The sequence below is a fragment of the Manacus vitellinus genome, unplaced genomic scaffold, assembly GCF_001715985.3.
Source record: "Manacus vitellinus isolate BGI_N305 unplaced genomic scaffold, ASM171598v3 scaffold_2_pilon, whole genome shotgun sequence".
NCBI classification, from domain to species: Eukaryota; Metazoa; Chordata; class Aves; order Passeriformes; family Pipridae; genus Manacus; species Manacus vitellinus.
Window position 1 is genome coordinate 13720913 of NW_021940208.1, and position 27593 is coordinate 13748505.

A 27593-nucleotide genomic window follows, 5' to 3' on the forward strand; every position below is an offset into this window, starting at 1 on the left:
ACCAGGACCCAAGGGAATGACCTGAAGTTGTGTCGGGGAGGTTTAGGTTGGATATTAGAAAAAGGTTCTTCACCCAGAGGGTGGTTGGGCACTGGAACAGGCTCCCCAGGGAAGCGGTCACAGCACCAAGTCTGACAGACTTCAAGAAGCATTTCGACAGTGCTCTCAGGCACATGGTGTGACTCTTGAGGATGGTCCTCTGCAGGCCTAGGAGCTGGACTTGAATGATCCATGTGGGTCCCTTCCAACTCAGAATATTCTGTGGTTCTGTGATTCTTCTCAGTATTTATATGGTTCCCTTTACTGTAGGGTCTGACCAATGAATAATCTGATGTATGTTACATCTCCTCTAACTACTGATGTAACACACTTCATTCCCTTTAAAGTGCCTTGTGTCTCACATAGCCTCTCTCACATAGTCTCTTTGGCAGTGCCACCACTGACGCCAAGAACAGTGCGATGGATACCATCACAGGTGTGGTGTCAGGCAACTGAGCAAGACCCAAAACACTACAAGCACCAGGACATTCTCTGAAGGCTTTTCTAACACACAAGTATATCACAAGTTCCAATCGGAAAGAGGACAAGTTAATTATTGAGGGAGACTGGAGCTATTAAAAATTTCTTCCAAGACTAGTGTTGACAATGATCTTATTGAAATATTCCATTTCATGAATTTGGCATGGGGAGTATATGGGTGTGTTCATGAGCACACTGAGGAGACTCAGGAAGACAATTTTTCAGGAGTGAGATAATAGATGTTGGTAAAAACTAAAACTGGTAGAACATACATGAAATAAGGAATAGTGGAAGATTTCTAAAAATAAGAAGCATTTCAGGAAGCAGAAGGTTACCTTAGTCTATGAAAATGAAAGCTAAGAAAGGATATGACAAAGAAAACACCAGAAAGAATTAAGCTACACAAAAGCTACCAACATACATAAAAATTAATTTTAATGGACTGTTAATTAGATTGGAACAAAAATTAGAAGACATAAACAACTTCTAACAGGACTAGTGGAGTTAAAAGAAAAACTAACAGAGTTTAATACATTTTCAGGATGATTTGATTAAAGGGTTTCCTGTACAACAGGGGACTTGACTCAATGGCAGTCTCCTCTAGCTCCATATTTCTGTCATGTGACCTAGCAGGCATATATAGTACATGAGACAACAACTCTGCAGCAGACCTCTACTGATACACTGCCTGAAACTGCTCTCAGAGAACAGTTGTACCTGTTTTGTATTGTATTGTGAGAATTGTGTGCATTTCTATCACACAGCTGTGCTATGGGATTTAATTTCTTTTTTTTTTTTAAATTACTGAACCATGTTAAGCAAAGGGATGAGCTGCTTCTGCGCTTAGGGCACTTCATTTTATTTCATCTCAACATCGTCACCTGTGTCAGAGGCTCTACAACTTTAGCTTTTAATTAATTTTCAAATTCTACACTTGTTTTCAGTGTCTTCCAGAGCTGCTTCCTTCCTGCAGCCACCACGTCCTAGTGTTGTGTTTGAGATCTTAGTAATGGCAAAACCACCCAAAACCAAACAAAAAACCCCCACCAAAAGCTATCGACTACTACAAAGCAAGCATATTTCCTGATATAACAGATGCAGAAAGGCCCCTAGAAGAGTACACTGGTTTACAGGTTCTCCAGGACACTCAGTACAGCTGAGATTACTAAGAAAATAGTCTCAGTTGCAAAGCCATTTCAGAACAATGAAGACATTTTAAGGCACTCCAGAGTGTTTGTTTTGAAAAAATACATATATCCTTACCACAGCAACCTAGGAAATGCTTATGCAGAGACTAGCTACCTTTCCAGATCTGATAAAACCTGGTTTCAGGAGAAGCTCCTATAAAGACTGCAGTTCAGACTAAACAAAGTCAACTGGTACAGACCAACTTGGGAAAACAGTAAGACAGAGTACAATAAAATCAAAGACTGACAAACAGTCAGGCGGCCAGGAACTGGTTAAAAAAAAATAAAATTGTATAGTTACTTAATACAGAAGTCTAGAAGAAATGCTATTTCTTCTCTTGCACTACAGAAAGTTATAGCCCTGGAAATATGACATAAGGAACTACTGAATTTCAAACTGGAGAAAGGCTAAATCTAGGCACAGATGCATACTTTGAAGTTTCACTTTGTTTTTTAACTAAAAAGGATCAAAACCTATTTATATAGAAACAAACCAATCCTTTCGTTCCCTTTGCCATCCAGTCACCCCAAGGTACAAGGATGGTGGTGGAGGGGTGTCAGAAAGGGACTGATCAAATGCTTTGACACTACAGCATTAGGCTACAGGTAGCTGTACAGACACTACAGTAGTGTTGTATTTTTGTGTTCTTGAGCATGCCCAGGGAACCGACATTTATTTTATACACTCAGGGATGCAGTTACCAAATTGCAGAAACTAGAGTAGTACCTTTCTCCAGATACTGTACACCTTCACAACCACAGGCCTCTTAATTGATCGGTCAAACACCAGATTAACATTGGGCTAACAAATCCATTAGCTTATTGAGTAGTAGAAAACAAAAGCAGTAAGAATCCCAGTGATCAAGATAAAATGCTCTTCCATGCTGAGAAGAGATGTGATAAACTGCTGTCTGCAAGTTTTACATAGACCTCTACAGAGGCTCACAAGTACCCTTCGCAATTTTGAGGTTCTGCTGCAGCCTCTAGTCATGCCATTTCTGCATCACTGCCCTGTCCCAGTTGGTCGTGAAGCATGCAAATTCAGCTCCAAGTCCAATTTGTTCCATTTCATCATTCCTTCATTCCTCTTTCAGGTGTACTGCTTCTGCACCAGAAATCTGAAGAAACCAGAGTCAAACATTTCCATCTTTCATCACCTGACAAGCACATGCAGCTCAGTGTTTGGATTCTTACTGTTACTCAAAAGTAGCTGAAAAAGGATACTACAAAAGACTAACCACGGCACAAGAAGAAAGTAGGCAATGTTAGAGATTTGTATTCAAAACACAGAATTCCAACATTTTGAAAGCCAGTAGTTTGAGAAACACACAAGAGTATGAGCACAGGAGCTTACACAGGACATATTGAGCCAACAGTAGGAAACGTGCATATATTCTCTCAATTTAGTAAATGCTGCTGCTCACAGAATGAACAAACTACGCCTTTTTTGAAAAGCTGGGTCCCTGCACGCTAACAGTTGCACACAAACACTCCAAAAACCCTTCTGTATCTTCCAGTCTGCAGGAAGGAGTTTGGGATGCAGCTTATACCAAAACAAAAAACATGCCATCATACTTACAGGATGTGATACAATACACTGCTTAACATGTTTAAGGCCAGTGAACAATTTGCTGGGTAAGAGACAAGAGGTCGAGCTGCTCAAGATAACATTGTCGCCCACAATAAGATCCAACTGACCAAAAATCTTCTTTTTCAGTTCCAGGTTTTCTGGAGTGCATTCCTGGAATGAAAGTAAACATGAGTATTAGAAATCATCTAGTTCAATAGTATGTATCCATATAATCCAGATGCTACTGATCCCACCTTGACACCTAGGAACTCAGCACAAACCATCTATTTTAATCAAACTAGGTATACCAGTAAGCCATAACACAAAAATACCTTCCCACTGATAAAGAAAGGGAAAGCCCAAGAGTTTCTCTACAGCAGAAGATGGACCACCACACACTACAGGAGATATAACACAAAACAAATGATTCTACTTTATCTGAAGTGTAGACATTTACTCACATACAGAGATAACACAACACAGAAGAATAAGACCAGGCCTCCTTTTTATTTTTAAAGAGAATATCACATGATAGTAGTCAGTGTTCTCTCTCAGACAAGATAGAAATAAAGAGGTGTATCTCAAAAGAAGACAAACTTACAATCTACAGAACTATGGCAGGAGATGCCAAGGTACAGCTCTGCAACCTGCACCAAAACAATTCTCAGAGTTGACATGAATGGAGATACTTAAGAATTTTAATGTGAGAAAGATTTCTGAAGTAGAATGCATGCTATCAAAACTTCTCCCAGAGCTACCAAGCATGTTCAGCTCTACAGTATCGTGTGAAATTTCACATGTATGAGCTAAGAGCCACAATCTACAGTAACTAGATTTCCAAAATTATTTCCAGGAGCTGCCTGAAGGAGAGAATGCAGAAGTCCACTAATCTGAGAGCAGCAAGGACATGGGAGAGTAACTACAGTGGATCCTACAATCAGCAGAAAATACTTCTGTCTGCAAGAGGAAAACAGAAGAACAAAGCCAGCTTGTTTTCTGGGGTTTTTGGAAGGGTTTAAAAAAATCCAAAATGGATCCCAAAGTTGCAAAACCTCAGCTTTCCCCTTAAAACACAGAAAATACCTGTTCTTTTCCAGTTCTAACCTCCTCCCACCTGTCAGTACTTCATTCTGTCTTTCCTGTTATGTTGAAATGCACATGGGGGGTAGGGAAAAAGGCCACACATGACATAATCCAAAATTTACATTTAATATCTTCAGCTTCACAGCCTCAGTGGCAGGAATGCCCAGAGCCAGAGTTTTTAATTGAGTGAATGGGTTAAAAGTAATTTGAAGTCTTAAAAAATACGTTTCATAGAACAGTACTAAAGGTTTCATGATGCAGAAGAGATAAACAGGGTCATTTAAGAACTTCAGATAGAGCCCAAAGTATTAGATGGCCTTATCAAAACAAAATGATACTCTGCTCATAGTTCCAGAATCCCTGCTTGTTGGTTAGGTTTAAATAGTTTCTTTTAGCAAAGCCAAAGATGACAAGAACTCTGCAGATACTGTTCAAGCTAATAAAAGGGCTGCTCTGAATAGGTTTGTGAACTTGAAACTCTAAGCCTGCTCTCACATCAGATGATAATCAAAAAGGCAAACTCAAATCTGCTGGAAACTCAAACCTGCCATGGTTACGTAAGGTTTCTGAATGGGCCATTTGCTTGAAGTTTCTCGTATAGTGTCACAATTGTTTTCAGGTTGTTGGACCACTGCAATAAAGTTTCTGTTCTCAAGCATGCAATTATTTTCTCAGAGACACCAATTCCCTAAAGAACAGGGGGAAAATTAAACCCTAAACAATCCATTAAATAGGAACCTCACTTGATGTCAGTTATGGAGCCTGGAGAGGTCTGAAGCTACTCTGTTTACCCTGAGAAAGAAAAGATCAAACAGAGAGTAGGTAAGATACAGTTTTAAAGCTGCCACAGTCTCTCTCAAACAATCAGTGCAAAAAGGTTACATGCACCTCTACACATTTCAAGTGACACTGTATATTTCTGTGCCCTTTTCTTAGGGAAGATCATACTTCTTGTTTGCAGTGAACCTTTATTTCAAGGCCCGATCACTTAAACAAGGTTGCTACTAATCTGACTTCCAATTTAAACTTTATTAGACATCTCTTAACACCCTAATCAAAACATGACAGTTGCTAACTTTTAAAACCCACTTCCTGGAAGAGTTGTACTGAATTAAAGGCTTAAAGGTTAAAAGTAACAGGCATTACACTATTCAAATACAGAGAATTCAGAGAACACATAGCAGCTACTTGACCAGTATATGAACTCTTAAAGAGCTACACAAAGATCAACACATACTAGACTCACTCCCCTAGCTAACAATAATACCCTGACAAAGGTGATTGAGGTCTAGTTGCCCCTAATTAAAAAGTTGCACTCGTATGACACAACCCCTGGAATGCCTGTACATGGAAAGCTAGGGAATTTTATCTCTTTAAATCCAGTGTCTCTGTGTTTTTGTATAAGCCTTTCTCACCATGCTATCCACCATCTGTGCTCCACATGCACCCACACTAATCTAAGTGCACAACTTCATTTATCTATATTTAAATGCTGGCATCTACTCGGGTTCTTCCCATCCATTCTCAAATGTGCCAAGGTAGCAACTCACCTGTACTTTCTGGGAAAACACTACCCAAAACACTATCTTGTAAAATACCTTTTCCTTACACTAGCAATAAGAATCACTGCCAGTACTGGGAGGCAAAAGAAGCAAAGCATGGCCTCAAGCAAAGCACTGAAATACAGTGGTATGGTCCTAAAATAAGTGGTATTGTCTACATAAACATGGCAATATAAGATGAAAGTCAAATATTTAAACTAGCATGCAGAAGGTCAAACATTAGCAACCATTCAGCAACAAGCAAGTCACTTTCTGTTAGATCATCTGGAGATCTTGTCACAGGGAGCACTTGGGGCCCTCTCAATAGTGAGTATGGAGTCTGATGGTAGTCACCTGCATAAGGAATTGCTGAATAAAAAAGTCTGAGCCACAGTTGCACAATGACAAGTTCCTACCTCCTTACTAGATTCTAGCTGCTGCAAATTCAAAATATAATCAAGAAAGCATTTCTTCCCTGGCAATCTTAATAAGATTTATGATAATATAAATTCCCACAAGTGAAGATTGATCTATCTTGAGCTCTCCTAGACTCCATTTCAGGACTGTATCCCATACCATGGGATTCTTCCAAGCAGATCTTGGCCTGAATAGGCCAAAGTTGTCTCCCCTGAAGTCAAGAGCTGTGATCCCAGTTTTTGTCTTGCTTCTCCTCTCAGGATCCTCAACTTCACCATCTCATGGTCACTATAGGCAAGACTTCCCCGACCTTCACATCACCAACCAGCTCTTCATTGTTTGTAAGTATGAGATCCAGCACAACATATCCTCTCTTCTGTTCCTCAATCACCTGTGTTGGGAAGTCACATGAATGCATTCCAGAATCCTCCCGAATTCTTTGTGCTCTCCTGTGCTGTCGCACCAACAGATATTGATGTGGTTGATGCCCCACCATGAAAACATGGGTCTGTGAATGTGAGACTTCTTCCAGTTGTCTGAAGAAGGCCTTTTCTTCCTGATCTACCACAATATCTTGGTGGTGGTCCTGTTAATCCTGACCCATAAGTGCTCAAGCGACTCCCTTAATCTAATCAGGGCAGAGCTCTGTCCATGCTAGTTCTCTGCATGGAACAAACACCCTAGGCAGCTGCTCCCCTCCTGTCTTCGCCTTGCACCACCTAAGCCCCAAAAGCTGACCTTCACTGCCATGCAAGAGCATTCTGTAGCCTTCCCCTAACCATAACTGAGGTAGAAAATTATTTTCAAGAGTTCTGCGACTTCCCTCTTCCCAATAAATTCAATAGGGTTTCAAGTAGTAGGTAAACTGCTTAAAAGTCATAATCAGTCTGATTGCAATAGGATGCTCTTCACCTTCTGCAGCTAAGTGAGGATCTCCAAATGTGCCAGAAGCCCTGGCTCTGTTCGTCTACTTATACACATATAACTTACAGCATTTTAAGCAGTCTCAGCTTTTCAGTGCTGTGATTTAGCTGACAATTTCGAGGCACTTCTGTAGATCAGTTCCCAGAGTCAAGTGACAGCAATTCTCTCTTCTCATAGAATGAGGATGTAGCAGCAGTTTTCAAAGCACCGAACTATCTCACAACCTCGACACAGACTGTCAGCACTCCTGCAACAGGAACCACATAATATCCAGCTTTTGTAGGAATATAAAGATCTTCACAGGATTAAGAGACAAAGAGTTCTGCATCTCAGAAAAGCAGCTTTTCTGAAAGTTTTGGTGCCAAATACATTTCTACAAATACTTCCATTATCTTCTATAGTTATAATCCACTAGAAAAGAACTTCAAAAAAAGACAGGCATAATTGTTTTATTTTCAATTGAATGAATCACTTCAGAATTTGTATTTCTAAAACAAAGCCTGATTAACATAAACCTACAAAAACCTGAGACCTGTTTATAGAGATAACCTGAATTTAAGATAGACATTAAAAATACCTGAAGAGGAGACCTGCAAATTTAAATAAATGAAATACAGGTTTCAAATCACTATTACTATCTATAGATAGCAACTGTACAGTCAAATACAACTATTGCATAGAATTTTAACACATCTAAACAACAACAACAACAATAATAATAATAATAATAACATTCTTGTAAAAGCCTAGTTGGAAGAAGTACATATGCTACAATAAGCTCTCTGCAAACTAAACCCTGCAATTTTACAACCAGTTCTGTTTCCCCCAATATCACTGGCAAAGTTGAGGTTACAAGATTGCATTTATTTGCTCCCTCTTGCATACAGACTGCTGTGTTTCTGTCATTACCACCACTTTATTCAATTCACATCAAAATCAAATTGTATTTTAAGCCGAATAGTGTTTAAAGTGCTCACTACTTTTTAAGTTCTAATTATTATTATGACATGTCCGCTCCTGCAGAGTTTAGGTGTGTATTTCCATTCCCTGCACTTTCTATTAAGGAAACTGGAGCTTTTTTTCTTTTGTTTTCCATGTCAGACACTGAAGTGAACTCTACTCAGCAAACAAGTCACACACACAAACCTGGGGAACTACACCACCTGCAATCAAAAAATGTGACATTTTGACTGCAGAGTTTTGGAGTTCAGCTACTGAAACAAGTAGACATATAAAACCATATTTTTAATATCAGAATAAATTATTAAATCAGAATATCAATTTTTCTTCTGATATTATTGTTAAGCATTACAACTTAGCTCAAATATCTAATTTTTTCATACGTTGAATAGGTTTGGTAAATCATTACACATTTCAAATGCAAATATTTTACTTCAAGTATTTTGGAATTTTCCGTCATGCTCCCCTCAAAAATAGTTTTAAACTGAAGCACTTTAAAGACGGATAGTATGTGGATCTAACAGTATACCAAAACATTAATTAAGACAAGATGACAAATAAAAATTTGTTATTTCAAACTGCAGAGATGGTGATGGGAAAACATATTTATTTTAGTCTCCTTTTATAAAGTGTTGTTACCCTCATCTCAGGTTAAAAGCAGGGACAGCAGATGTCCAGGAGACACACACACTCTTGTTCACCACTGCATGGGTTTGGGATGAGACACATACACACAGCTGTTATTGAAGGAAGTCCCCAGGCTATCACACACCTTTCACTGCAGTGTCAGCATTTTGATCAGTTAAAATGAGGAAGAAGGAGAAAAAAAAAACAAACCAAAATGAACCACCACAAAAACTCTTGGAACCACCACAGAAACCCTTGGAGGTGATGCAGAAACCAAATCCAGTGGAATGCACACAAGAGAACAGAAGCTCATCAGGCTGTCTGCCCCTTTCCCCCTTTAGAGATACTCATTCCACCTAAGTGGGTACACAACTTCCTCCAAGATGGTTTTAAGCACATGTCCAAATACCAGATCATTAACAAAAATATCTTAGGCAACAAAAGACTCCTTAGATGTAAACCAACTCTGGTTAGCCCAAAACAAGCCACACAGCCTTGGCAAACAAGACTTTTACTCTGAAACTGAACTATCTTACTAATTCCTTCTGTCCTGTAAGCCAAAGGTAATAAAGTATGATAAGGAGAGCAGCACCTTTAACTGAAAAGCAGACTGGCCGTTTATTAGGAATGACAGGGCCACAATATCACCATGCGACACAATTATAAAAAATATTAATAAAATAAAGGTATGAGGGCTTCACATCCTGAGGCTTCAGTTACAGATCTTCTATGGGTTATGTATGCACTGAAGTAAAATGCTTAACATGGGAGGAGAAGGAATCACACCACAAGAGGATTTTAAGAACAGGTTAACACATTTTTGACACACAGTTGTCTAGGTATGACTGATCCTGCCCAACTTTGGTCCAGGGTTGGCCTAAGTAAACTCTACAGTCCCTTCCAGCCTGATTTTGCGTAACTCAGTAGCCAGTATGGCAGCAAAGGTAAAGGTGAATCTTCTGATAAAGGGTTTTCTCATACACTGTTCTACTGAGGAACAGAGCACTGGGGGCTGGTGGGGACACACAGACCCCATTCAAGTTTAACTCTTATTTATAGCATTTAAACTTCTTTAAATTTCCATTCAAAATGTAATTTTAAAAATGTCTTACAGCAAATCTACAAGTGCCTGACTTTTAGAACACAGTTAAGTTCATATTCAGGAAAGCTTTAACAGAATTCAAACCCAGAAACTAAAAGAACAGTAGATGAGTAAGCTTATTATGGAGCAGTTGTAAAGGCATTAGTTAAAGCACCAGCAATTTCAGGCTAATCTAATTAAAAAAAAAAATTAGGGCTATAAATCACTTCAGATCTGAAGTGATAACTTCTTATTTGTCTTGAATATATGAGCTCATACCAGTGTGAAATCTGATGCTTCTTAAATCACTACCTCTTGAGTGACATGAAAGACTGTCTACCACATGATACTGCACAAGTAAACAACATTTAGGTAAGGTGAAATCTGGCATTTGGATAGAAACATTTGGTACTTTCCTGCAGTTCAGAAACATACTCTGTTAAGGAACATGAGCAATAAAAATATCAAGTTACTGCCATTTTATACTGTTCAGAATAAATGACTGAATTACAAGTGTCTGTTCAACCTTTACCCAAAAACACAAAAGAGGATTTGAGGAAGTACTAGTTTTCAGAACTACATTTTCTAAAATTAAACTCACAGATTTGGGAGGGTTTGGGGGAAGTGGGTGGCTTTTTGGCTGTTTTTGTTTGTTTGTTTGTTTAAAACAAATACAACAAATGAAGACATTTTGCTTCACTTCGTGTTAGTATCATGGCATGAAGAGATCCACCATTTTCCATGATGTTCTCATGTCCTACAAAACTTTTAAAAGACAGACAGACGAAGATCCTTTTTGCTCCTTCAACCTCTTTGAGATCTTACTCCTCTTTGTTGACTGACATGTCCTCCCCACATCTCAAAGAACTAGATCTTCTCTGTTTTCTTCTACCCTGATCCCATCCACCCTGAAAAACAGGGAAAGTGATCTAAGAAAGGCAATGGAAACACAATACAGCCCCAGAAAAGAGACCAGGGAGCACTGGAAGAGAACCTGAAGAGTAAGATTAATTGTTAGGCAGAATGACAGTTTTGGCAATGACAACCTCCTGAAATGGTGACCAAAACCATATTCAAGACTGCAATAGTAGACAACATCAGCTGTTACATGCAGAGAATATATGGGGAATGAATGTTAGAAAGTTTGGAAGGACATAAGTCCATTCAGCAGCAGCACCACTGCAGTGACACTGGCAAGCTCTTTAGCTAAACATCCTTCAGCTCAATTCAAACACTGACTTGATAAAATATTTTACAGCAAGTTCTTGAGATCAGATGGTTTCAAACCCTAAAATGGGGAAGAGTTTTCTCAAAACATCTACAGAGACAGCAAGTCAGGTCACATGCTTAAAACCTGTTCCCTCAGAAGCCAAAACACAACTTCTGGTGCCTCAGGCCAGCGTTTAAGATAAGTAGGGTAAAGTCAGGCCTAAGGTTATATTTACCCAGCTGAAAGTAAACAGACCCATGTTTGTCTGTCTAAGGCTCAATCCAGAAGAAGCCCTGTTACTGCAATGCTTGCACACTCTGCCTTCCAGCAGTTTTGTTTCTACAGAGGTAGAAACACTAACACAGCTTCCAAACTGGTATGGTCTTCTAGCCTACGAGCTCAGGGCAGCTGAAGACATCTTCACCCACTGTCTGGAGCTAATTCCTTATTCCCAGAAGTAAAGGGGTTCTTGAAAAGCCATCAGGAAAGCAAAACAAAAGCTAGGGGTAGAAATTGGTACCAGACAGTGAAAAAACTAATTTTTATGACCAGAGACATGAGACACCTACTGTCAAAGCTCCAAAGTCAATGGTGGTTTTGCACTCTGAGGCACCACCAGGCTTTTTGAAAGCTGTTAACACTGTTTTTCTAAATATGTCTAACTGGGAGAGACGAACGAGCCTGCAATACCTAAGAGATACCAGGTTGAAGATCTATATTAGTGTTGTTATCACCAGCTCAAGAGAGCCTGCAGGTGTAATGGGATACAACTTCCCCACACACCATCCCACACACACGCACCCCTCTCCTTTCAAAGGGGGGGGGAGCAGGAGATAAAGATACTGTTCAAAGGCTTTTAGGCAGAGTTCTTTTAAAAGCAAAAAGGATAAATACCTCAAGAACACAAGGTATAAGTTAAAAGCTTAATTTAATCCCCTTGGCCAGTCTGCTCGGTCCCGTGCCACAGCACAACTGATGGGTTTAGAGTGCACATCTCAGCCACCTCCTATGTCCATCTTCAACTAGCCCGACCAACCCTCACAACTCACCAGAACACACAGCAGCTCAGATGTCAAGAGTAAGATCTCACCAATAGTTAGTCACCTTATCTTCCTCTGAGAGCCAGTGAACTTTATTATTCAATTAGTAAACTGTTCCATTTAACTGGTTTTGTTTTATTAGCGCTGCAGTAAGAGATCATACACTGACTTCTATTCAGTTTATATTATTTAGAAAATAGACACACATGCACTTAAAGGTGGTTTTAATATAGAAAGACATAGTAAGATGTTCAGTACCCAGTAGTCACACAAGAACAAAAGGCAAAAGTCATCACATATTTATGCAGGAAAGCTAAGAGAACGATATTAAGAAACATTTACCTCACCCATGATAGTCCCGTGCCAGGGACATTACAGTACAAACATATCCATTAATTTGTCTCATGGAGTTTTCAGCTGATGGAAAACTTATTTCAGAGTTAAAGCTTCTAGTGATACAAGAGCTTGCAGTGTACATTCACCTAAATACTGCACATCATGCATTTTAAGCAGCACAGAAAAGTTCTGAAACTGTGTGAATACTCAGGTTGAGAGCAAAATATGGACTAACTTCCTTCTGAAGTTGATGCAAAGCACATTACTCAAGACAAGTTACTTCATGAAAATGTCAGGAGAGGGAATATATAAAAATATGCATTGAGGCATACTTTGTTTTTAAAGGTTCATGACATTACAGTTACAAATTTTCTTCTTACTCAGTCCTTCTAATAATTTCTTGCACCTTTTTCACTTCTATATCTTCACTAATAGAATTTAAGAAGTTCTACTTTTTACTTCATCATCCCATCTGTGTTATGTCCCATGAAAATTACAAAGGCAACTGTCTGAAGAATTTATTCATGGAGTGCAAACATCCAAGAAAATTTTTAAAGCTTGAAGTAGACTTACTCTACAAAGGCCAAAATCTGAAAAGAAGTTAAGATTTAACCATCCGAAATCCAGGGTAAAGAAATGCAGTTCTCATGGAAGTTTTCTAACAAGTTAATCAGTAAGTTATACCATTAAGCAAGAAAATTTAGTCTTCTATATTCAACTAACATAATGCAACCAATATTTTATTTTTTAAGTAACTAAAGTCAGAACACTTGCATTCCTAAGTTACTATTAATACATTTTGTCCTTCCAGGTTCAAAGCTGCGCTAGGCAATGTTTCTAGAGTTTACAATGGTTCAGCCAGAAAGTAGTCTGCTTGTCGCTGAAATAAGGCCGTGAGCCTAGGATTAAGATTCTTTCATTCTATTCCACCATCCTCCTTTCAAGAGAATATTAAAGACTAGTTCAAATAAGTTGCCTGCCCACTTCCACTATGTATTAGTTAACACTTTGAATCAAACTCAAATTTAATGCTATGGTTTGATGAGCTGACATAAATAGTGCCAACCATGTTGCACACGTACGATTTGTTATCCATGGGCATACTGCAGTAATTTAGTTTATTTTTATTTATATACATAACAACTACATGTTAAGAGATATCAAGAGGGCTAAGGGAACATAAAATAGTACCAAACAGCTTGAGGTACAATGTTGCTGTTCAGAGACTATCAACACAGCACTGCTGTCTTCAACTACCTGAAGGGAACACACAGACTCTCTGAGGTCCGTGTGGTAGGACAAGAGGCAAGAGACTGAAGTTGCAAGAAAAATTCCAATTCTATATTGGGAAAGAAGTTGCACAATGAGGGTAATTAACATTGTAGCAAGTTACCCAAAGAGACCAGAAGTGTTTATCCAAAACACCAACTGCACAAATCCTGAGCAAGATGATGTGAGTGGGTTGGGCAAGATGACTTCCACTGGTTCTTTCCAACTCAAAATTACTTTGATTTTGCAACATTTGTTCGATGCCCATTTCATAGATCAACTGATGGTGGTGGGAAAGGATGCTGCCCTTGATTTAATCTGAAGTGGCATGTTCAAAAATACGACTGCCAAAGACCCCCTCTAACAGGATCAATGGCATTGGACTAAACATTTCTGTTGGAGCAATAAGATCCAAAAACTCCACAACAGCTGTGTTCAGCTTCAAAATAAGATGGTAAAAAGAAGTGAGGATGCTAAAGAGATGCAAAATTAGCATTAAGAAGTATCAGATCCTTACAGGTAGCATACAGAGAAAGTAAAGACACCATACAGATAAACCAGGTAGTAAGTAATGTTTGAAAGAGCAAAAGAAAATGAGAAGAACTATTAAGAGCACTGGAAACCAGAAAGGCAGCCTTCCCAAAGTTGATGTGGTACTCAAATGGACATGGCCACATAGGATTGTTAATTTGTGAAAATAAGGCACCCCCTTACAATTTACAGATAAAATAACTTAAAAATATCTCTTTTTTCTTCAAAATGCACAGAGAGGAATACATAAGACCACAAGATGATGAAGGATCATCTGGAAAATACACCCAGAACAGTAATTTCTTTGCAACTGTTCTGTTTTGCCTTCTAATCCTTGTAGAAAACTGAAGCCTCAACTCTTGCAGACTCCCAGGGTCTCTCTGAAATTGAAAGAATTTGAAGGTATAGAACAGAGGAGGGTGGAACCAGAACTAAGGTACTGGGGCATGTTTTGATATTGTTGAAATCCCCAACACAGTAACAATGATATACAACCACTCACTTAAAACAAAATTGAATGTACAGTATTTTGGTACCAAAGAGAAGAGTGGCAATCATGATGCAACTTCCAAGGGAACTTCAGGAAAGATCTCACTAGTAGGCCTGTAAGCCTTATGTCTTTATCAAGCAAGTTAAGAGAAAAAGGTAGCACCAAATGAGTATAACATAAATTAGAAGCAGAATCAAAGAGAAGAAATATTAGAGAAGAAAAGAGCAACAATATGGAGGGAAGTCCCAACTCACAGACCTAGTAGAATTTTCTGAAGGAAGCAACAAGCACAGGTATCATGTAGCTGATGCCGTTTGTGCGAACACCCAGAAGTAATACAATAAAAAATACTAAAAGCTTTCAATGAAGTTAACTGGTCACATGTGAGACAAAAGATCCTTTAATGGACAGTAACTTGTACAGAGAGAGTAAGCAGAAGATAGGAAGAACAGTCTGTTCTTACTCACTGGAATATGCTGGGCAGTGCTGTTTCACAAATATCTGTGCCCTTTGTTACATCCATTCATAAATGACTTGAAAGTTAGGTCATAAAATTTAGGTTGGCCATCATTATTACAACCACAAACATTTACAGAAGGACTTTACAGAACTGAGACAATAAATTTGCAGATTAAACTCAGTAGAAATAGGCAATACATACGTGAATACAACAATACGAACTGACAAGTTCTGAGCTCATTAGTGATGAAAGAGTAAGATACTGGGGTAACAGTATATAGTTTCATGATATAGAGAAAAGGAAGTGAACACAAAACAGTATACTACTGTAAAAATCTAGAGTCCATTCACACCTTGACTTCCATGTGAAGCTTTGCCCTGTCTCCCATTCTCTCCCCTCCACCTCATTAAATTGTGAGGAAGAGAAGGTCTGGAAGTCTATCCCCTTTCAGTTTGATTTGATATTAGGGTTGTGTTGGAGCTAAACAGACAATGGGATTTACTGAAAGAATGTAATTTGTAAACTCTGGGGTGCAGCACATATACACGTAGGGACAGCTAATGGTACGACACTGGAACTATACTGGGGGACCATGCAGGGTAGAAGATGCCAATCCTAATGAAAACTCATTCATACTTTATCCCAGAAATGGTCTCAGATTCACTTATCCCCAAAACAATGCCCAATCCAGTGAGCATATTAATAGGTAAGCAGCCACAAACTATCAGGTCTAGTACTTCAGCTTGTTTCCCATTCCAATTTTACTTAGCAGCACACATTCCAAACTTATATATCTACCCTGTTTTTAATACTCTAACACTCTGAGATACCTGTGTTTAGCTACAGCACTCCCTTCACAGTCAGAATAGAAGTCAGCACAGACATAGTCATATTCCCTGCCTTCACTAGGTACCAGGACAGGAAGAAACACGTTTTAGTTTCAGCTCTAGAATGTGTGGTGTTTACTAAGAGACAATTTCTTCCCCAAGAATCTCCTGCCCAACTGCACCTTACATTCATCTTTCTAACAGGTACAGTGTCCTTTATACATGGAGGGCAGCAATTCCCTCTCAGCTTAGTTGCCAGCCTCTCCCAACACAACTCAGAAGAAACTTGCAAGGAGTCTTGAGTAGGAAATCCTGCAAAGAGGCATGATCTCCCATGTCAGGATACATAGCACAGCTTTTGATCATCTTTCTGAACTGCTTGCTAGAAGTTGGCAAATCTTTGCTTACCTGAATGAAAGTAGCACCCTCTACTGCTGCCTTCAGGTCTGTACAAACGCTAATGAGAGCAAACTGCTGTTCCGCACTAGAAGATCCTTTCAGGGATCCCGACTTCTCCATCTCTTTCATTTGTTTGCTGACAGAAACAACACAGACACATTTCAATACTTTATAATTGTTAAGCCACCATTAATTTTTTAAAAAGCTTCTTAACAAACCAGTAGTACTATGCTATTTGCAACACCACTGCATATATTCATACTCAAAAATATAAAGGTTAATTTCAGTGGCTTCTCTTTGCTCCCCCTTTTATAAGGTTTTCTTTTCCTTCTCTTCAAGCAGAGGCAGCTCTAAGATCTACTCCTAGATGCAGGATTGCCTCTTTGTAGGAACAGCTCTTTAACTGTATAGAAATAAATAAACACATTCCATGCAGCCAGGAGTCCTTCCTAAAAAACCTGTATCACTACAAGAGGTTTTTTTAATATGTAACTAACAGAGCAAATGTCAAAAAATTCAAGTACTTCTTAAATTGAGTGGCCAAAGCTTGAAATGAATGTTTGAGTACACACCACTAGTAGGGCTTTTACCTTCACTTTTACACACACTGCTTTTACCTTCTCAGTAAAAGTCTCTACAGTCTGAAGCCCTCAAACATCCAGAGCAAGCAAGTCATTTTTCAAACCCATTATAAGTCACTTAGAGGAACAATTTCCACAGAAATTAAGTGGGATTAAACTGTCTGATTGCAAACAACCCAAAGGTCTTTGCTGTAGCCATTATCATGCTTAAATCTGTTCAGTTACCTCAAGCCAGAATTATCATGCTTAAATCTGTTCAGTTACCTCAAGCCAGAATTCCTCGGAGCCTTTGGTTATTATTCAGCAAAAACCGCTCATCCTGAATACAGGAGAAAATTGAACTAATGAATAGCAGTAGGGAAAAAAACCCCTTTATTCTCCCTACCAACCCAGTTTTGAAGCACTGGCTTCTTTTGGGATGCCTTTTTACACGATAAATAAACTGCCCTTGCCACTCAGTTAGAGGGTAGAAAAGCTGTAGTGATTAAAAAAACTGTATAGAAAAAGTATATTTTTGTACTACACAAACCATAACTGAATATAGAAATAACCAGTGATCCATCATGTGTTTCTTAAGTGACCATGGCACTGAAGCACACATGACAGTCTTCTTTAGGGGCTTTACAGAACACATTAAATGGCCAGAACTTAGTTATATCGGCCCAGATAATCTCCACTCCCAGTCACACCTCAGACCTTAATACACCTGCCCAGTCCCCTCCAAGTGTCCAGACAGTAACACTGAATTTACTTTTGTACCTAGAGACCTCAGAGGAGATACATGTTTGTCACAATCTACAGCAGCCAGAGACAGACACTGTTCTTATGAAGCAGGACAGGCACCCCATCCCAGGGTCAGGAAAACATCAGCCCCAGGCTACTTCTCCAGTCCAGCTCCTTCACTTACGCCCTGGGGCAGACCTTCCTTACCCCCTGCCAATGACACCGCTGCAGCCACCAGCAATCCTAAACATACAGACAGTGATCCTAACTGGATCCCAGATCTCAGTTGCTTTATGAAGCTGTGGGAGGTGTTGTCTACACTTTTCAAGCAGCATTTAAGTAAATTGAGAAGGGAGAGGACTTAGATCACACTGCCTCTTTTTCTCTCTACACCTTTCAGGCCATCTGCTGAGCAATGTGTAATAATGCACTCACACTTTGTCAAACCATCCTTTTATTTAGAAATCTTTCCTCTCAACAAGTATTGTTGACATAGATCAAATAAAAATATTAAGCTTCCTCCTCCAGACTGTCCTAAACAAAATGAGTGCAATTCATCCCACCTACTCTGACAAAATGCACACCTGAGACAATCATTTTCAGGTCTCTTTTAGAGAAGGAACAACTGTTTTGGGTGCATTTGTCTGATCTTTTTTTAGACATCCAAGTAGGCAATCCATCTTGTCTTACATTGGAAGTACCTATTTTCCACCCCAAGAGAATATAGTTCAGAATGAGAATTTAGACCATAGTATTCTGAAGTCAAGGATGAAAGTTTGCTGGGATTTATTTAAAGGCAAGGCAGTTCCTACTTAACTATATAGAAGCAAGTCACACCTCAGCCAAGATTCACTGAGCCCTCAGATCTTTAGCTTGAACTGGCTCACTGTATTTACCAATAAATTCCAAAGAATCAGAATTTTACTTCAGCATCCATGTCGTTGTGCTGTATCCAAGAAAATGGAGCAAATACAGCCTCTACTAGTTTTATCATGGCTTTATTAAGAGGTTATAAACACCCGCAGCTCTGCAAGTTATTCTGATGTCTTTTCTCCCACACCAAGTATCAGAAAAGAGAACATTTGTTTCCCAGCAAACAAAATAGCTTTGCAGCAATATGTTATCCTGGGAGCAAGTTCAAGTTCACTTGTTAACACATCTAATGAGTTAGGGCATCTAACCTTTAGCCCCACTAAAAATCACATACCTTCAAATCACTATGGACTTTGTACATTAAAATCAAAGCATTTCAAATAACTTGGGAGCAGGTAAGATATCAACAGAGGCTCTGTTTAACGTTCTGTTGAAGTGCACCTTGCAAACCAGAATATACACCTATATTCCAGATTGGAAAGAACAAAACCACCACCACCAAATATCCACATGCATGCACACACACAGTGCTAATTCGTACCAGCAGTAACTTTCTCCTCTTCAATGAATCTCTTCAGCAATTAACTCCAACTAATCATTTCTGTACTGCAACTTCTAATACTTCCTCTTTATTTTTGTCGTGGATGATCATGGACAATGAATTTTTACTCTTTTAGTAATTTAATTTTTACTGTTTTACCTCAGTAAACCATTAGACATTGCATTTTGTTTAGACTGGACAAGAGCTTTGAAAAGATCAATTAATTCTTAACTGGAAAACCAAGCCAAGAGTCATATGCTTTTTATACACTGCTCAGGAATGTCCTGTTTGCTTCCCTGAAGTCCCTTAGACTTGGTACTAAAATTATTTTCACCAATTTATGCAGTCTAAAAGTGATGAAGAGTTCCATAAATATCTTTCTGCCTCTTTTCTCAAATACGGGTATAGACTCAAAAACCTAGACCTTTCCTACCCAAAGCTAAAGTAGTCAGAAATTCCTTTTCATAAGTTTTGTTTAAGAGCACTTCAAGGTAGAAAAAGGATATTAATAAAATGTGCTCAAGCACACACCCCTCCCTAGGCAAAGCCACAGAAATCAGCAGGAAATCCATCAAGTGTCTGGAGGAATTCCCCATTTAGTTTCTTACCGACACAGCAAATGAATGGCTGAAAAGCACAGAATTCTACCTCTTAAGCAATTTGCATGGCAAGGAATAGGAAGCAGGAATATTCAGCTCCATTTCCCAAGGTCACAGGGTATATACACCACAGCTTGCTAGGCAAAAACTTCATCCAACACTTAAGGTTTCTAGCACACTAAAGGTGCCAGTGCTTCATCTGTAAAGAAATGGTGCACCTAAGCTGGAGTATCCAAACTCCTTACAAGGCTACCTCACACCTTGTGAGGCAAGATAAGGAGCCAATAATTCAAGTCTTAACTATTCATTTGTCAGAAGTCCATTTTCTAGTTGCTCTTGCCCAAATCCAGCATACTCTTGTTCACAGGATATATATATTGCTTGAAAAAAAACCCACACCAAAACCCAAGAAAACTCAAACAAACAAACTTAATGTTGAAGAGACCACAACAGAATTATTTCCTTCTTTGAAGAAGGGGGTCAAGTTATTATTCAGCATCTATGCCACACAACATTTGTCTCATCCTCCCTGGTTCTCCACAGTAACAGTACATGACTGGTAACCCTTGATTCAAAAAAGCTAGAGGTATAGACTGAGAGACCAAGCTTTTATTATTCTTCCTCAAGCTCTCACAGAAGTTTGTAGCACCTGTCTCCTGTTCCATATCTTTCCTTCTCTGCCAGTGATAACCATCCTGTCATTTCTTCTTCTCTGTCATAAGCCATTACACACTACACTGTGCACTGATAACACTTAATTGACCAGCAAAACCACCATCTTTATCTTTTGCAACTTAAGGCTGGATTTTTGTTTATTCCTCAACAAAAATCTCCCTCTTAATATCACCAATCTTCATGTTAGCTATTTATTTAAATTAGTATAGTTATTGGGAATATGTGCTTTACTTTAATTTTGGCTTTCCTTCCCAGGAAATGCTGTTCTTTGGCACCTTTTGACAGTATACTTATTGACATTTTGGTTGTTTTGTTTCACAAATGAATTTTAAGTCTTCTAAATGCTAAACCATCTTTGTATTCCCCTAGGCTATTAGATTGCCACAAAAGTGTGGGAAAAGGAAGAGAGTGTTCCCTGATACTTATACATTAAGGCAGAAACCAGACCAGCTTGTACATACAACGGTACACCACTGACCTCTAGTGGATGGCTTTTTATTCAAAGGTTCGTCCCTAGGATGACCAGAGACTGAGGTCATTGCAGTCATGTCCTTAGCACACAGCACAAGACTTCACTCTGTTGCAACTGGCTATCTGAAAGCATTAGTAACCACTTTCCTCTTCCTGCTTTTCCCAAAGGCAAACACACAACACATCCCCATGGAAAAGTCATCACACATGAAGTCTTCTTGAAACAGCAGTACAAGCTGAATCACTACAGTATGTTTATGTCCAGACAAGAGAGATCCAGAGCTGTCAAATGCACTTCACCTATAGCAACAGCAGTATACTAAAGAGGGACAGATGCACATCTGCCTTTGACACAGTTTTGAAGAGGCACAAAGCAACGGACTACAGAGGAGCTGGGATGCACCATAAGAGTGTGCTGATGCATAAAACCAATCAAAGTTCTGAGATGTCCTGAAGCTATCACACACACAAACTGTTTTCCAGCCACAGCACTCCCAGGATGTCTACACTGGCACTTCACAAACTGGATGCTGCAACGAGAGCAAAGACTTCGTAACAGGAAAAGCATTTAACGTCGCCGTGTTTTTCCACAGTAAACACAGTGTTGTGAATACTGGAGAGTCTGATCAGAGTTTGCAACTCATTACAAGTCACTTCTTGCTCTCTGAATATCAACCCTAATGCTGTCTCCAAATCTAGTGACCTAAGTAAGTTCACTTGTTAATGCATCTAATGAGTTAGGGGATCTAACCTTTTTGGCATCTTGGCATCAGAATGACAAGTTCATGCTGGGAAACCTTCCTGCTAAATACATTGTAATACTAAAACAAAATAAACCATAAAAGCCTCTAAGCCTAAAAACTTCCCCAAAAGTATTAGCTATTTGGAGGGGAAAAGGAAAGCAAATCACAGCAAGTCCAGAGAAACAGTCACCAGCTGGCTTTGTCAGACAGCTCCAATGGGAGCTGCTGTTCTCCTGTGAGCCCTCATTACCTACTGAAGCTCCAGCTCTCACGGAGGTAGCACCCAGTGTGATTTGCTGCAGGTTGTGTGCTATGAAATCAGTGCAAAGAAGTTCAAGTTTGACCATATTCTGATAGATGCAATCATTAAAATAGTGGTTGAAGAAACTGCATAGCTTGTATTCTTAACACAAAAACTATGTTGTCCTGAGACCCAGTTTTTTAACTAGAATGTTACAACAGCCAAGATACACAAGTTAATTATAAATTGAGTTAAGAACACCTTACGTAAAAGGCAAAACCTGCCTTGAACGCAGTTGAACTTGCCTTGAACTTATCAATGACTTAGATGAAGGGGCAGATGCCTCCACAGAGTTCACTGATAACACAAAGCTGGGAGTAGTGGCCAATACCCCAGAGTGCTGTGCTGCCCTTTAGAAGGACCTCAGTAGGCTAGAGAAATGGGCGGAGTGGAAGTTCAACAAAGGCAAATGCAGGATCCTGCATCTGGGGAGGAATACCCCCATGCATCAGGCTGGGGGCTGACCTGATGGAAAGCATCTCTTTGGAAAAGGACCTGGGGGTCCTGGTGGACAACAAGCTGTCCATGAGCCAGCAGAGTGCCCAGGCTCCAGTACCAGAGAGACAGGGAGCTCCTGGAGCAGGTCCAGCGGAGGGTGACAAAGGTGATTATGGGAGTGGAGCATGTATCTTACAGGGAAATGCTGAAGGAGTTGGGCCTGTTCAGCCTCAAGAAGAGGCAACAGAGGGGACCTAAACAATGTCTATAAGCATCTGAAAGGAGGGTGTCATGAGGATGGAGCCAGGCTCTTCTCAGTGGTGCCAAGCAATATGATGAGAGGCAAGGGGTAGAAACCGGAATACAAGAAGTTCCACCTGAACATGAGGGAGCACTTCTTCATTGTCAGGGTGACTAAGCACTGGAACAGGTTGGCCAGACAGGTTGCAGCATCTCCTTCCCTGGAGATATTCAAAAGCTGTCTGGACGTAACATGCTCTAGGGAACCTTGCTTGAGCAGGGAGGTTGGGCTATATGACCTCCAGGGCTCCCTTCCAACCTTACCCATTTTTGACTCTGTCAGCATTTATGCTACAGCACATGCAGGCACAGGACAGCACAGACCCACTCAAATTGTACTCTATTCTATTATGCATGACATTTTATGCTTTACTTTTTCAAGCTGAAAACCTTGGAAGGCTAAAATCCTCATTTCATGATTTTGTTATTAGAAAAAGAAAAAATTAGGGGCAAATGCTGTCTTCAGTAACATAAAGTTTAGTAAACATAGTTTAGTAACATAGTTTAGTAATACAGTTTAGTAAAACTGCCACCTCCACAATAATCCAGAATCTTATCATGGCTATTACTGTGACAGCAGTTGTGAAAAAAAGCAAAAGTGTCTGTCATCTAGGGATGCAAGAGAGATGTTTGGTCTGACTAACATCTACCTGGAAAGAAAAAAAAAAGTAAAAGATAGATTTTCCTCTTCTTTTGTTATCAAGCCTTTTTTAGCAAATCTCACTAGATATCACATACTGCTTTGCTTTTGAATTCCAACAACTGAACTGACCTACAAGGGGCTCCTGAAGTCATTTCTATTGGCTTTAAGCCTTGTTACAGAAAGAAATGAGGATGCAACACACTACAACCCTTTTTTAGGTGCACCTTACACCCCATACCGCTGACACATCACTACAATGCATCAGAAGGGAGAGTTGATGCATTTAGGTTGATGCTGATCGTGAAGCAATCTGAACTTTAGCATTAAATGCCGATAAAGCTACATAAGGTTGTGCACAGAACAACTCGATAAACGCACTCTCTCCCTCTCTCACATGCATATAAAAGCTGTATTTCGAGGACCAGCAAGAAGAGGGTGCATACGACCAACCAGACACTGTCCCTTCTAACATAAGAACTAGGGGTCAATCAAAGCAACTGAGGTGTCAGGTTCAAAACAAACAAAAGGGAGTAGCTCTTCATGCAGCGAGCAGTAAACCTGCAGAACACAAAGTCCTTGGGCAAGGAGGCCATGGAAGGATTTATATGGGTTCAAGGGACATTTAGAGAAATACTTAGAAGAAATCTAGTTAAGAGCTACTGAATACATTAACTAAAGAGTTACAGCTTCTGGGCACTGAAGGTTGGGGGCAGGGTGCAGACGGGCAAGACTTGAACTTGTAGCTCTTGTAATATGAAAAGCATGGGGCTTTAGCCACAGTGCCACAGGGCAAGAGAAAAGGGCTGGAGGACCGTTGGCCTGAACCAGTGTGAGTGATCTCATGTTCACACCCTCACATTTACTATCCCTCTAAAGATGCTTCCCAGCTTCAACTACAACTGATTAGTAGTTGTATCTTTGGTGAAAGTGGCAACCTGTTCTTCTAAGACTCAAAAATATTACTTTAAGAGTTTAAAAAACTCTAGTTATAAAATACTAATAACTGTAGCAGAGTTCCTCAGCAATCCATTTTAACCTACTTAAACTTTGAAAGCGTTTTTGTTGCCTTTCTATGCAAAACCTCTTATGTTTGTATATTTTAAACTTAGCCTATAGATAACCTAATGGTGGTAAGCATAATTAAACAAAAATGAATTTAAACTTAAGCTCTTGAACTACTTAAGAATTAAATTTCTCTTCACAAGTGTCAGTGACGCTTGGGAACACAGTTCTGATCTTAAAAGGACCTGTACTTCTAAATTAAAGCCTTCTTCAAAGCTTAAAATCTATGCTCCCATAATAAGATATGGCTATTCATTCATAGTTACAGCAATGCCACAACTTCGTTACAACCCCAGTCATTTCAAGCCAGGTGACCTACCGAATAGTTTCCAGTGCGCTTGTCAGCTGCTGTTGTGCAATATCATAAAGTTTCACTTTGAAGCCTCCAGCAGCAAATACCATGGCCCAGCTGCGACCAATGAGTCCGCTGAAAAGAAAAAAAATAAATATCAGCCCAATTCATAAAATGGCACTTATTTGGAGGAAGAAGGTCTTGCAAGCACTGCAAAAAGGAAAAAGGAGCTTGAAGTCTTCAATATTTGACTAAAAAATAAGTTGATATCGATAAAAAATAAATGTCTCTAACAGCTACTGAAGTCACAGGTCCTCAGTAATTCAGAAAGTACCATACGCACATGAAACGGGAAAAAACCCTCACCTAACCATGGGTTTGATACTACTTTTCCATCTAGCCACTTCTAGCACTACCTTTATTTTTAGATGAAGCACTTCAACATGCTGGATACACACAGGAACAGCCTGCCTGCATCTTTTGGTGAAAACACATTACCAAGCACTACATAGAAGAAACTTGTAGTAACTGACAATTTTATCATGTCTCTCGAAGCAATGCAGGTTTTAACTTAGTTAGATGTACAGCAGGCATCAGCCTTTTCAAATGGAAGCCCCAAATCACGGTGTCACAAGCTTAAGTAACCTGAGATCACAAAAAAAAATATTAAAAATTAAAAAAAAAAAATCCATAATAGAGACAAGATCAGAACTCCATACCCATGACTGTTACAGTGGGTTTTTTGATAATTACATGCATTTCCTGTCATTTTCAAGATCAGCTTATTTGCAGCAATAAACTTAAGTGATCTCTGGCAACTGGAAAATGTAAGGCCGCTAGGGCATCAATAAAAGATTAAAACGGGAACAAAAGTCAAAGATAAAGCAGCAGGACAGATGAGAAAAGAAGGAAGAGAAAACAAGAACATGTTCAGCCTTTGGTTTAAGTATACATTTTAAAAAAGGATCAAAACAGGAAGCTTCAGGAAATAGCAAGAATAAGTGGAAATAATTGGGACCAGAAAAAAAAAAGTCAAGCTTTGCATTTAGTCTTGTTAAACAGACAGTAAAGTCTCACTAAAAACATACCATTTGAAAGTAAAAACACAAAACTTCACTGTAGTAAGTCCAGACTTCATCAGTTCTCAGGCAAGCTACAGAACAGACTTATGGAACCGGTAAGGTATGGTCAAAGTTTGTAAGCTACTGTAGTCTCCTGGCTAACAAGTATTTATAAAACTTGGACCACTTAAGCCTTAAGCAAGTAAATCCGAGCTGCCAGTATCTTTATAAACTTGCATCATCTCTCCAGATTGCACTCTTAAGTTTCCTTAAAAGAGTGTTTGACAAACAACAGAAAAAAAAAGTTTATTTCAATACAGGTTTTTAGGATCGTGGGCTTTTTTTCTTTTGAATTACAGAGAATACAAAACAAATCAATGGTAGGTATCAGTCCTGCACTCTTACATCATTGTACACAACCACATCATTACAACCTGATGTTAGCATATTTGACCCCAAGACAGTGTTTTTTGAAACTTTAAGTACTGTCATTTTGAGTCCAGTGATAGACAGTCTTAAGGACCAGATCTGCTCACATAACTTCTGTGGGTGCTACCAGAAACAAATTTTCTGCCTTCACTACAACAGTGCCACAGCAGCCACAGCGAGCAAGAGCCTAGCTTTCCCAACCCTTCACACACACTCATGGGGAACAAAAGTTTACTTTTGTCAGTGTCACACAACAGCACTGAGACTCATGTCTTGAGGCTTCAAGTGGTCTTGCTAGTGAAGTTTGTTGCAGCCCACACTTCTACACCAAGGTACAGCGGACTGCTACTGTCTGGCACGTGTTTTCTCTCCCCTCCAGATCATCGTTCAAGAACTTCAGGTTCAGCTCACAATGAGAGGATGAAACAATGCATTCCCACACAAGCCAGAAATATTGCTTTATCTTGTGGCAATTAAGCATTACTTCAGGAGCGTCTTAGAGGAACTTAGAAGTTTCTTGACACAGTTGACAAACAGGACATTAAAGCTGTGCTTGGATTTCTCCACTCCTCTTGCACTTATGCACACAAAGCATTGCAATAAAAAAGGCCACCAGTCTTTCACACTTAAAGGATGACTTACTTCGGTAGAGGTGCTGTGTATTTTTTTTGCTGTTTGTTTTACAGTAGCACGGGGCTGTCGGGGCGTTAAGCAAAGGCACTCTAAGGAGCCCAGCAGGTGCATCACCGCCTGGTTCCCGAGATCCAGGAGCAGTACGACCCCGCAGCTGGCCAAAACCCACCGACTGCCCCGACCCAGCATCTCCCCGACACATCCCACGCCGGCAGCAGCGGTGACATCTGAGGCAGGGCCGTACTCGCACTGAGTCCCAAACCACCACGCCGCAGGCCGGGCCGTGCCGGGACGGCGTCCGAGCCCCTTCGTACGCCGCGGGCATCCGCCCCCAAAGGCGGCGAGCGCTGCCGGGCGCTTCCCCCACCTGCGAGAGAGGAGAGGCGTTACCTGCCGACGATGGCAACCTGGGAGTGCTCCATGGCTGGGACCGGGAGACGCGGGATCGGCAGCAGACGGCGCAGCTACGGCCGCGCTGGGACACCTCTGCCTGCGCGCAGCCGACCCACCCCCGCGGACGTCAGCGGCCGCCCATACTGGGCCCGCGCGCCGCGGCCCCGCCAGGGGCGGGGCGGGGCCCCGGGCAACAGCCCGCCTCCAGCAGCCGGGTGTGCCCCCCCCGTCCCCACACGGCACGGAGAGCTGTGCCCGATCCTCCCGCACCGCCAGCTCTCATCTGAGCCGAGACCAGCTCACCTCTTCCCCCTCGAGAGGCCAGCGGCAGTACTAGAGTGCATCCGACCCCACTGCTTTTGAC

The 27593-nt window shown here is 40.3% G+C and overlaps 1 protein-coding gene across 1 annotated transcript in view; it reads right to left on the reverse strand.

Annotated features, from left to right (window-relative positions):
• CRYL1 (crystallin lambda 1) overlaps window positions 1-27285 on the reverse strand; it is a 48083-nt gene extending 20798 nt beyond the window's left edge. Inside the window, exons 1-4 of the mRNA XM_025894959.2 lie at window positions 27227-27285; window positions 24741-24848; window positions 16481-16607; window positions 3286-3447 (exon numbers count right to left, since the gene is read on the reverse strand). Of these exons, the coding sequence (XP_025750744.1) occupies window positions 3286-3447; window positions 16481-16607; window positions 24741-24848; window positions 27227-27258 (429 nt within the window). The 5' untranslated portion in view covers window positions 27259-27285. The remainder of the gene's footprint in view (window positions 1-3285; window positions 3448-16480; window positions 16608-24740; window positions 24849-27226) is intronic.
• Between the last annotated feature and the right edge of the window lie 308 nt (window positions 27286-27593).